The sequence below is a fragment of the Diadema antillarum genome, unplaced genomic scaffold, assembly GCF_040938485.1.
Source record: "Diadema antillarum isolate AM-2024a unplaced genomic scaffold, OU_Dant_1.0 scf00000026, whole genome shotgun sequence".
NCBI classification, from domain to species: Eukaryota; Metazoa; Echinodermata; class Echinoidea; order Diadematoida; family Diadematidae; genus Diadema; species Diadema antillarum.
Genome location: NW_027270915.1, coordinates 1,967,649 through 1,979,806, shown reverse-complemented (window position 1 = coordinate 1,979,806; position 12,158 = coordinate 1,967,649). Strand labels below are relative to the sequence as shown.

The window sequence follows — 12,158 nt, the reverse complement described above, 5'->3', positions numbered from 1 at the left end:
AGTCTTTTATTTGAAAGATATTCTGTATAATTTCCTCCTTTCATTAAAGACCCTGTAAGGGATACCACGGAGTGAGAAGGCTGGCAAGGCTCAGATTTATTCGAGATTCCCCGTAACGAACTGTATACATCAGCTTTGCCGCTGATCTCTGTGTAATAGCCAGAGAGCTAGCGAATACTCAATTTACCCCATCAAGCCCAAAAGGTTTGACCCCTCAGAGTTGCTGGGGCCACCCTCCTCAGTAACAAAATGTGCGTCAGCCTGGTTCCGGAGGGCGGGTTGGGCCCCCAGGGACCCCCCCCCCCCCCCCCCCGAAAGGGGCCCTTGGAGGGTGTAATTTACCCCATGGAGCCCATGAACCAAACTTGGTCTAAAAGAATGTCTTATGGGTGTACATCATAAAAATATAAAAAACTGACAAAATATCTGGTCGGGGAAGGAGTTGCCAGACCGCTAGTTTGTAGGCACAAACCCTTGCTGGTTGTTTAGGTGTCTGCATCAAGACTACACTTTCCCATAGGCCCTGTACTGTAGCGTCTCCCAACAGTCTGAGGGACAGTGCCAGTTGAGTGCATGTAGTAGTCTTGGCGCAGACTCTGTTACTCCCATCAAAGGTTTGTACCCGCAAACTGCCCAGTATACCCTGGAACCCAGGGTAGTTTGCAGGCAGAAATTGACCAGGCACAATAGAAAAAAAAAAAAAAACCACACACACACGCACATACGCACGTACGCTCACACATTCCTTTATGTAAATACATAGCGGTATACAAAACATGTCACATAGGTTCTACAGCTAGGATACCGTGCACACAATAAATGTCAGCTCTATAAGAAGTTCATACCATTTGATCGTTTAAATGGATGCTATCAATGGACATTTCAGCAGGGACACTAGAGAAAATTTAAAATTTGTGTGAATTTGTATCATGTTTTACCGGCCCCATCGTCTACTTGTCCTTTACTATGTATTCACCTTATGAGACACAATTGGAGCTTTTCAGAAAATGCTGAAATAAACCTTTCATTGTGAGTACACTTCAATTTCAGACCAACCACAGAAGCACTAAAGGCCATTTGTATAACACACTGAAGTAAACCATATCATCATCAGAGCATTAAACATAACTTTGATAAAGTTCATGTTAATAACAGAATGTCGGATACAGCTTGGAGATTTTCCTTTTCTGACTCTTTTTTTTTTTTTGCATTCAAAATGCAAATTCCAAGTCTCAATCCATACATGATTCTTTTGAAAATCTTAAAATGAGAATTCTTTTAGGTTTTGGCTGATAAAAAACCACCCTTTACGTATTACAAAAAAAAAAAAATCAGAAATGATATCCATCAATTCTCAAACTCAGTAGTGCATGTCACCTCATTGTTTTGGACAATAATACATCTTTACACATAATTATGGTGTTCTACATAGACTGTGTACATGTATTGCTGAACTTCCTTAAAACATACAGAATGCTGTAATATTTCAGCACTTTTGTAAACTTCTGGGTTCTGGAGATACTTTACCTTAAGTTCCCAGCCCCACACAAACGAAACCCAAATTATGGTGTCACATATTGCAAAGACTGCCATTGACCCTGGTCAGTACACAAGTTGAAGCATTGACTAGAAAGCTCTCTTTAAATATACGTGCAGCATGCAGGCTGAAAGTATGAACTTGATCTTGTGTTCTCTTTACATTAGCACTTTTTTCAACACCTTATTTCTGGAGATACACTATCTTCAGTTCCGCAGCCCCACACAAACAAAACTCAACATGTGGTGTCACATACTGCAAAGACTGCCATTGACCCTGGTCAGTACACAACAAGTTGAAGCATTGACTAGCTCCCTTTGAATATACTTGAAGCATCCAGGCTGAGAGTGTGAACTTGATCTAACTTGTGTTCTATTTACATCAGCAATTTTGTCAACTCCTTATTCAGTGACTCCAACTCTCCCGTTTTCGACGGGAGATCTCCCGCCGAAAGCCCATTTTTGCAAAATCTCCCGTTTTCCCGCTTGAGATTTGATTTCTCCCGCCCTGGGTCTGTGTCTTCCGGTGGAAAGGATTTCTTACTTATTGCTATATCGTATGTTGAAAAAAATAAGTCTTAGATAGCACCACAGAACATCTAGAACCCTAGGAACTTCGCGCTTCGCACACATCAACTTGGAGTCTCCCGCCGTTGCTATGGGTCTCGGGCGGGAGAATCTCCAGATCAGAAGGTGATTGGGGTTGGAGTCTCTGCTTATTTCTGGAGATACATTATCTTCAGTTCCCCAGCCCCACACAAACAAAACTCAACTTGTGGTGTCACATACTGCAAACATAGTTTATGATTGCCATTAGCCCTGGACATTACTCACAAAGTTGAAACGTCAAATTACCAACTGAATGAAACGCTAGCTTCATTTTTTCCCGTTTAACTATAGCATGCATGCCCAGAGGATGTGCAGTGACTGTTTTTTGTGTTCTCTTTATATCAGCATTTTGGTCAACTACTCATTTATGAGATACTCAGTTGTATACTCCTTCCCCCCCCCCCCGAAAAAAAAAAGAAGAAAGAAAATAAACTTTCAGGGAGTCACATACAGCTACAATTTAGTTCATGCTTATGATTTAGTTGCCATTAAGTGTGGCAATTACACATCAAGTTATACATCATACTGTATAGTAGACAACGAAGGGTTTTTTTAGCATTATTTGAAAAAACTATTTGTGGCATATACATATTATAATAGATACACTGTATAGGATGAGCAGCCTGTGTGGCCAGTAAAACATGACACAATTTCACACAAATTTTAAATTCTCTCTAGTGTCCCTGCTGAAATGTCCATTGATAGCATCCATGTAAAATAATCAAAAGGTATGAACTTCTTAAAGTAGGTCTGACATTTATCATGTGCAAGGTATCATGTCTGTATGACATTTTTTGTATACCGGTATGTATTTACATGAAGGAATGTGTGAGCGTATGTGCCTGCGTGTGTGTGTGTGTGTGTGTGTGTGTGTGTGTGTATGTGTGTTTGTGTTCTATTGTGCCTGGTCAATTTCTGCCTGCAAACTACCCTGGGTCCCAGGGTATACCGGGTAGTTTGCAGGTACAAACCCTTGTTGGGAATAAAAGAGTCTGCACCAAGACTATACTACATGCACTCAACTGGCACTGTCCCTAGTTTGCAGGCACAAACCCTTGTTGGTCGTAGAGGAGTCTGCGCCAAGACTACTGTATGCACCACTTCGGCACTGCCCCATAGGCCCTGTGTTGTAGCTTCTCAAGGCTGCAGTGCAGTGGTACGTGTATTAGTCTTGGCACATGCAGACTCCTATTACGACCAACAAGGGTTTGTGCCTGCAAACTACACTGTCCCTCAGACTGTTGGGAGACGCTACAGTACAGGGCCTATGGCAAAGTGTAGTCTGGACGCAGACAGCTAAACAACCAGCAAGGGTTTGTGCCTATAAACTAGCGGTCTGGCTACCCCTTTCCCGACCAGATTTTTTGTCTTTTTTATTATTATTTTTTTTCTTAATGATGTACACTCATAGGACATTATTTTAGACCAAGTTTGGTTCATGGGCTCCATGGGGTAGGCCCTAAATTACACCCGCCAAGGACCCTTTTCGGCGGGTCCCTGGGGGCGGAACCCGCCCTCCGGGACCAGGCTGACGCGCATTTTGTTAATGAGGAGGGTGGCCCCAGCAACTCTGAGGGGTCAAACCTTTTGGGCTTGATGGGGTAAATTGAGTAGTCGCTAGCTCTCTGGCTATAAGTAAATCTACACCGTAGAATTTCAACTGGAGTGGACCGTGTAATACCGATGAGAGTATGCTTCGATGCACATATCAGCTGACCGGTGCTGTTCGTGGTTTACGAATGTTCCCCGATGGACAGCGAATAAATCGGGCCTCCCGTGAATCCCCACGCTACAGTTTTTTTGTTTTTTTTTTTTTTTTTTATAAGAATAAAACATAAGATTATCATATAGTAAAATTATGTCGAACAAAATTCTTCGTAAATCATATCTCTTGGTGATCATTAAAATTTCAGCCTATGCATGATCATAGATTTTTCCCCAACATGAAGATAATTTATGATCGAAATGAATTAAAGTATGACAATATATCCCCACCCCAACACCCACCAAGGGAGGTATACGACCATTCTTCCTCCCTCGCGTCACCGTTCAAGTACACTCCAACAAACTCATCAACCACGATGTACGTTACGCCCTCTATCATTCAGGTCACTCTATTTTTTAACGGCAAGTTGATCCGTGGCAACCGAAGTATGAAATTCTCCTGCTGCAGACTGGATGCCTTCAGATCCCCGAATTTCCCGCCACTCGCCTTCGTGGGCACCAACACTCAAGGTGACTACAGGAACATCAATAATTACACTGTAAAAACATCGGAACCTAGATTTAACACCACGGGTGTTAAATCTAGGGCCTAACACCGATCAAACTTCAATAAAGGACCACACCCACAGGTGTTAAAAATGCACTGTGATGGTGTTGAAAAGTGTTCACCTGACACTTTGTGGTGTTAATTTGACACTGTATAATCGTTATTTTGACACTGTACTGGTGTTAATTCAAAAATGACACCACATGGTGTTGATTTGATATCTGTTAGTGTTAATATCAATGGTTTAACACCCGTCCAGCTTCAATAAGAGACCACACCTGGTGCAGCTGGTGTTACTTTGGGGTAAATTTATTTTCACATTTTTTCAAAAATCTAGTATTTTTAATGTAAAATTCTTGATCGTCTTGTTTAAATTAAAAATCAACAAAAAGTGCAGTTACTAAGAAACTCTTCAAAAAACAGTTTAAAATTTGGAAATGACACCCGGAGGTGTTAATTTAACACCATAAATGAGCACCGAAAATTTAACACCAGCTCGGTGTTCACTATTTAACACCGGACTTTTTGCAGTGTACTAACAACATCTACTTGAGCTCGTGATTCAAAGTGTACATAATTATCATGTGTACTGATGTAATCGGGATGAAATATTGGGGTTTTGTTGGCGCTTAAAGAAAGTAAGGATATTTAGACCTATATAATACCAAAAGAAAGGGGATATGTAAAAAAAAAAAAACATTTGTATATTCATATTATGTACCAACATTCGTAAATCATGAATGTATTTTTTGTTAAACTTTTACCTCTTTTGAATTTCATTCTTGAACAGCAATGTCAATAGCATAGATCTGTACTCCATGGGACAGAATGATACTAAAACGTAGTATTTCCTAAGTTCGAATCAGACAGTACATTGTAAACCAGGGCTACTTGATGTATGATCACTTTGGCACCGTCCTTCATCCTCCATTGTTTAATTCCAATGTGACATCTTTTATTTCGTTCATTCCATCATGGTTAGTGATCTGGACCAATGTCCGTCAACCGAAACCTGGTGAAGAGTTCAGTGTGAAGGCGAACATGACAGCCGAAGTGGATCTCCTTTGGATCTATCCCAACATCACCCTCGACACGGTGAGTTCGGGGAAATAGTCGGTATAATGTCACCCTCGAAACAGTGCGTTTGAGACAATAGTCGATAATAACATCACCCTCATTACCACGCCAGAAGGCAATATTAAACAGACTAATCACTGATATGATTCCGTTATGTAGGCGTCACTGTCGCGAAATTGACCAAAGATGAACACAGGATAAAGGAAATGTTCCAATTAGCCGCTGATCGTATAAACATTGGGTCATTCGTGAAGGCAACTTAAGCCATCGTATGGATGGTGGATTTTTCAGGCTCCTGTAGCAACTTTGTGAGCGGTGATAAAATCGTCAAATTCATGTAGACATCTCTTTTTCCTTCGTTTGTCCTTCGGATTCACATCTTCGTGTAGCCTTCGTGTGTTGTTCGGGTGCCATCGTGTAACTTTCAGTAGGCGTCGTATTTGCTTCGGCTGCTGATTGGCTTTGACCAAGTTCCGGGCCAACTTCACACAAAATAATTGAAAAGTCCATATTTGTATTGCCGTCTTGTGTCAATTTTGGGACAGTGTCACGCCACCCTTACCCCGAATAATGATGGTTATTCCGCAAACGCAGGGGCGGATCCAGGAATTCTGTAAAGGGGGGGGGGGGGCGCAACTAATATTTCTGGTGGCACCTCCGGGTTTCATTTCATTTTTTTCTTTTTTTTTCTTTTTTTTTAACGATAAATAAAGGGGGGCGTGCGCCTCTTGAGCCCCCCTCTGGATCCGCCACTGAGACGTGTATTCTTTTTTATACTCTAAGGCCCCACTTAATCTCGACCAGTGGGCTGCGAAGCTCTCGCTGGTGGGCCGCCAAAAATGAAATGAATATTCATATTCAATCTTACTGGGCCTCAATAAAGTTTGTAGGAGCCAATGTGGGCCTCGGGTTTGAAAAACGTTGAGAATCTATTGTTTAAAATCTTTGCCTTTAGCGAGTGTGCTCAACCGGGAAGTGAAAATCAAATTCAATTGCTTGATGAATGTCTATTCAATATTGAAAACGTAATTTTGTACGATTGAACATTGAACAGGTGAAGGCACATCTCCAGACTGACATCAAGGGCGTTGTGTTTATGACGTACGGCGCGGGAAACTTTCCATCAGACCGCAAAGACATCTTGAATGCTATCAAAGAGGCCGTTGAGGGCGGCAAACTGATCGTGAACTGCACCCAGTGTCCTAACGGACAAGTCACACCGGCTTACGAGACCGGACAAGTAAGTCTTGGTTTGACAGAAATACATTGTAGGGGCTTAACACCCGCCTTAGAATAAGATCAGGCCAGAAAAAAAAAAGTGATCTTAAAGGTCTTGTTTTCCTTTCGGAGCAGTGATTAAAAAAAAAAAAAATGTTCAAGATATCACTTTTGATGCATATGTGTAGGTCAGTTGTATCACAAAACATCCTACCATATAATTTTTTTGCAATAAAGCCTGAAATAATGTTATAAGGAAATATCACTATTTTTCTCATTAAACCATACGGTTAAGTCTGGAAACATTTTTATTATAACTTTTGTTCACATTTTAATATTTAACAATACTTAATATTGATTACACTAGTTCAAATTTTTACATTGGCTGTTTCTATCCCTAACGCACATTTTAGAACGATTTTGACGCTTTAATGCTGGATTTTTGTTTCATCTGCAAATGGTAAATTATGCCTTTAAAGATCGGTAGACCACTCACCTAGATGACTACTGAGTAAAGGAGACACTAGTAAACAAAACCTAGAGTTGAGAGCATGACTTTATTTGAGAAATTAATTAGATTTTTTTTTTTGTGACTCTGATTTTTTATGTAAGATGAGAAAACCATGCATTGTTATTGTTTTGTACACGTTCTTAAACATGTTTAATTCGCGTTTATCAGGATCGATCTAAATTCTGTTGATCCGTGAGTTTGCTTATCAAATTTTGTTCGATGTTTTATCTTGGTTTATTAAGGTCCTGATAGAGGCAGGGGTAATCCCCCTCTCTGACATCACACCAGAGGCGGCGCTCACCAAACTTGATTACGTCATCCAAAACTTCACAGGCTCAGAACGCGAGGCTTACCTCAAACGTAGCCTGCGGGGAGAGATGACGGTTCAGTAGTTTGATCATATATTTCAAGGAGTTTTTAAATTGATTTGATTTGATCTGATCTGATTTCATTGTTCCACATCTAAAACAAAAATAATATGATAAAATCGATTGAACTTTAGACTGGACCAAGCGTCGTAATTACAAAGAATACAAGAGAAGACAATTTTATAAACATGAAATGTGGGGGACCTACTAAAAAAGCAGAGCTTGTGATGTATAGGTCCCTAGATGAAAATGTTGGTCTTGTTAAACAAACAACCTAGTAACAAAAATTATGAAAGAAAGGAAATGAACGTAAAGGAAAAGAGAGCAAAAAAGCAAGAAAAACAAATAAAATACATCAGAACAGAACGAATTAGCCACCTGTAATATGGTTGGTAGATTCCTCGTCATCCGACCAACATAGGCTGCGTTTATCAACTTTCCCCTTTTTTAAACGGCTTCCGAAAGCCCTTTCGAAAGCCCTTTCCAAAGCCCTTTCCAAAGTCCTTTCCATAGCCCTTTCCAAAGCCCTTTCCAAAGCCCTTTACAAAGCCCTGTACTATTAATGTGCCGCTTGTTTTCTAAGAAGGGACGGCGAAAAGCAACTACCATCATAAAGACATATGTTCCTTTGAGAGTGACGAGTTATGATGCCATGCCACATGAATCAATTGTCTTCCTATCTGTGACGCAGCTCCAGTTTACCACATACTTCAAATATTTCTGAGTGGCGGCATGAGACTTTCGCTGCGTTTATCAACTGTCCTCTGTTTAAACGGCTTTCAAAAGCCGTTTCCAAAGCCCTTTATCATAACGGCTTCCAAAATAGTTGCGTTTATCAACTCTCTCCGCGAACACGATAACTGGCCTGTCACTGCACAGCTGCATTGCGCCGGCAATTCGACCCGAGGAGAAGAGGTCCATAAGGCGTGCATTGTTCGTAACCGCAGTACAATACTACAAAGCCGTTTCAAAACAGCTTTGCGTTTATCAACTTCAAAAGACTTTTACAAACAGGTTTCTGAAAACCTGTTTAAGAAACCTGTTTGGAAAGCCACAAATTTGCGGCTTTCTAAAATGCTTTCCGAAAGGGCTTTCAAAACAGCTTTGCGTTTATCAACTCGTAAAAATTCCTTGAAAGCTGTTTGGAAAACCTGTTTCTGCCGAGAAAAGGAGTTGATAAACGCACCCATAGTTAGGTAACAGTAGGAATGCGCAAAAGCGCAGGATACATAATGATTCATTATTCAGGAATAGCTTTGACATGAGCGACTCTGTAAGAAGAACGAAAAGCAAACCCTGAATACCTAATAAAAAGGTGTGATACCTCTTTGATCATAATAATGATCAAAGAGTTATCACACTTGATCATATCAAGTCTTTCATGGATCAACCCGAGTCTGAGATCGCACTCCGTGGCCTACACGATTTAATGACGCCACATGTACGATACTGCACATCTAATGTTGATGAATTATACTTTTTTTACCTGATTGTAACCAGTTTTTCTTGAAATTTAAAAGAAAATATTGGTCTTCCTCTGTAGTGGCATTGTGTCATTTAAGATACATCGCTGATGTTGAAAACATATATTTTATCTCAGTTGTAAGGAATTGATACATTTTCCTTATTTAGTACATTTTAGTTTTTTTTTTTTTTTTTTGTAAGCGCTATGATATAGATAGATGAACTGTGTATGGTGTATCTAAATGCCTGGTAATGATAATAATAATAATGATAATAATGATAGTAATAATAATAATAATAATAATAACAATAATAAAAATAATAATAATAATAATAATAAAGATAATAGTAGTAATAATAATAATTGTAATATTAATAGTAATAATCGTCATCATATTCGTAACTTTTTTCTTGCCTTTTCTTCTTTTAACTTCTTGACGGTCACATTGTCTTCTGGATTCAAAACGCCTTCTGAATACCTGAAACTTTTGAGGTGAGGATGCAGCATTCAACTTTGTGCGAAATACGTAGAAACCACTTTATGAATGTTAAAGAGCATGCAATTCTAAGAGGAATTCAATGTTTATTTGATGAAACTTGGTTTTGAAGTGGCTGAGATATCCAAAAACAAAGGTGGGTCCCGCCTTTTATTAGGATTGCTTTGTTTTGGATAACTCAGCTATTTCACAACCAATTTTCATCAAATAAACTTTGAATTCCTTTTAGAATCTTTATGCTCTTTAATATTTCATGAGAGGTTTCTCATTATCTAAAAACAAACAAACAAAACATCATAAAAAAACTTTGGAAACTAATAAGTGAATAAAGGAAAACCCAAGGCAGTATCACTACACGTCTCTTCCTTTCTCTCTCTCTACATTATACATGTACGGTATATAAACTGCTGACAATGTTTCATACACTGTCTCCCTTAGGCTGAGTTCAGATTGTTTCATGAATATGATATGATACATATATATACATATATATAATATATATAATTTTGTATATATGTATATATATATATATATATATATATATATATATATGCATATTAATGTGTGTGTGTGTGTGTGTGTGTGTAATTATATATTTAACAATCTGAACCTAGATTAATAGTGTGTAAAAAATATGAATGAGTGTTGTCAGCAGTAAAAAATGTAACAATTATTCAAGGAGACACAAATTTGTCTCCTTAGGGTCAGTGTCTCCTTAATGTTTTATCTACAGTGTCTCCCTACGGCTATATCATATACATCATATGTATGTGTGTATGTATGTCTGGTCTATATGTTTTGAAATCCGTCCGGCCAGGAGCAGACGTATACCCTTGTGTGTATGTCCTGCTTCAGAAACGGATTTTAATCTAACATCACATCGCATCCTGGTCGCTGATGAAGAATGCGATGACTAACCTGTTTGGTGTCTTGTTTCTAAAACATGCGCTTTCCTCGCCAGGATAAAGCGTTTTAATGCCATTTTAGGTTTTAATTTCATTCATTTCTGTTCGTTATTGATCAGTGCCTACCAGGAAAGGCTGGTTGACTATCAGGTAAAGTCTGATTGACTATCAGGAAAAGTCTGATTGACTACGGGAAAGACCGTTGACTATCAGGAAAGTCTGATACAGTATTCCATCACGGACAAGGCACAACTACTGGCTGGGATGTCTCTATGGGGGCCGGAGGTGTGAGTTTGCGTCAATGAAAGACAAGATGAGGTTGGTCTCTGAACCGTTTATCTTCGTGATAGTAAATCGGAGCATGACGTTGGCAATGTAAGTCCTTGAAAAGCTACCAGGGACTTTTTTAACACTTAACGTTTTTTAACACTGATTTCATCCTTTCATCTTTGGCTCTTCGTGGAGGGAACCAGTTCATGGATGCGTCGTTGCTACGCCAAACGCGCACATACACACTGCGCGGTTACCATGCACTGTGGCAGCAACTACCAGTCTAGACGCATTCCATCACACAAACAGGTAAGTTTTGAAATCCGTCCGACCAGGAGCAGACGTATGCCCTTGTGTGCAGTGGCGTATCTAGGGAAAACGGCGCCCGGGGCAAGCGCGAAAATTGCGCCCCTAATTTCTGAAAAAGAGTAGTGTTCAACCCCAACCCCATCCCAGTAGGGACTTTAAGCAAAGTCCACATGATATGCTTTGCAAGCCCTTAAAAGGGGTCTTTTGAGGGTGATTTAAATGTAATGAATTTTGATAAATTTTGGCGAGCGAGCGCAGCGAGCGAGCCAAAAACTTTTGTATTTCAGCTGACAAAACACGGAATTCTTGTCATTTTTTGCTTATCAAATCTTACAATTCTAATCAAGATAGTGACGGCCTATAATAGATTACGATTTATCTATACCAACAAACTGAGTACTTTAAAAAATATTCTAAATCAGGGGGGCATTTCATGAAGCATTTTGTCAGACAACTTGTCGGACAAAATTTGCTTTCAGCCAATCAGAAGCAAGGATTTCAGTAGCTTTTAACAGTTTGTCTGACGAAATATCTGGCAAATTGCTTCATGAAATGCCCCCTATGTACTCGCGAGTGAGCCGAAATTTGTATATTTCCGCGTCATCATCACGTTTTGTTCTTATCTGCTTTTTGTTTTGATAAATTTTGGCGAGCGATTGGCGAGCGAGCGCAGCGAGCGAGCCGAAAAGTTTTGTATTTCAGCTTACAAAACATGGAACTCTTGTCATTTTTTGCTTATGAAATCTTCAATTCTAGTCAAGATATAGTGACGGCCTTATAGATAACGATTTTTACCAACAAACTGAAGCCTTGAAAAAATACTCTAAATTAGTACGAGCGAGTGAGCCGAAATTTGTATATTTCCGCGTCATCATCACGTTTTGTTCTTATCTCCTTTTTGTTTTGATAAATTTTGGCGAGCGAGTGCAGCGAGCGAGCCGAATTTTTTTTTGTATTTCAGCTTACAAAACATGGAACTCTTGTCATTTTTTTGCTTATCAAATCTTACAATTCTAATCAAGATATAGTTGCGGCCTTATAGATAACGATTTTTACCAACAAACTGAGGACTTGAAAAAATACTCTAAATTAGTAGGAGCGAGTGAGCTGAAATTTGTATAT

The 12,158-nt window shown here is 39.4% G+C and overlaps 1 protein-coding gene across 1 annotated transcript; it reads left to right on the top strand.

Annotated features, from left to right (window-relative positions):
• The first annotated feature begins 4,226 nt into the window (after positions 1 to 4,226).
• On the top strand, positions 4,227 to 7,615 carry LOC139734592 (L-asparaginase-like). The gene is made up of 4 exons (XM_071645380.1): positions 4,227 to 4,380; positions 5,400 to 5,512; positions 6,549 to 6,734; positions 7,466 to 7,615. The coding sequence occupies exons 1-4, from the start codon at positions 4,227 to 4,229 to the stop codon at positions 7,613 to 7,615; spliced, it is 603 nt and encodes a 200-aa protein (XP_071501481.1).
• Positions 7,616 to 12,158: the final 4,543 nt, after the last annotated feature.

Excerpts from the sequence above, each read along its gene's own strand:
- LOC139734592 (XM_071645380.1), top strand. The coding sequence starts at position 4,227 with ATGTACGTTACGCCCTCTATCATTCAGGTCACTCTATTTTTTAACGGC. Across the intron at positions 5,513-6,548 it reads CCAACATCACCCTCGACACG|GTGAAGGCACATCTCCAGAC; the intron begins GTGAGTTCGGGG and ends AACATTGAACAG. Across the intron at positions 6,735-7,465 it reads CGGCTTACGAGACCGGACAA|GTCCTGATAGAGGCAGGGGT; the intron begins GTAAGTCTTGGT and ends TGGTTTATTAAG.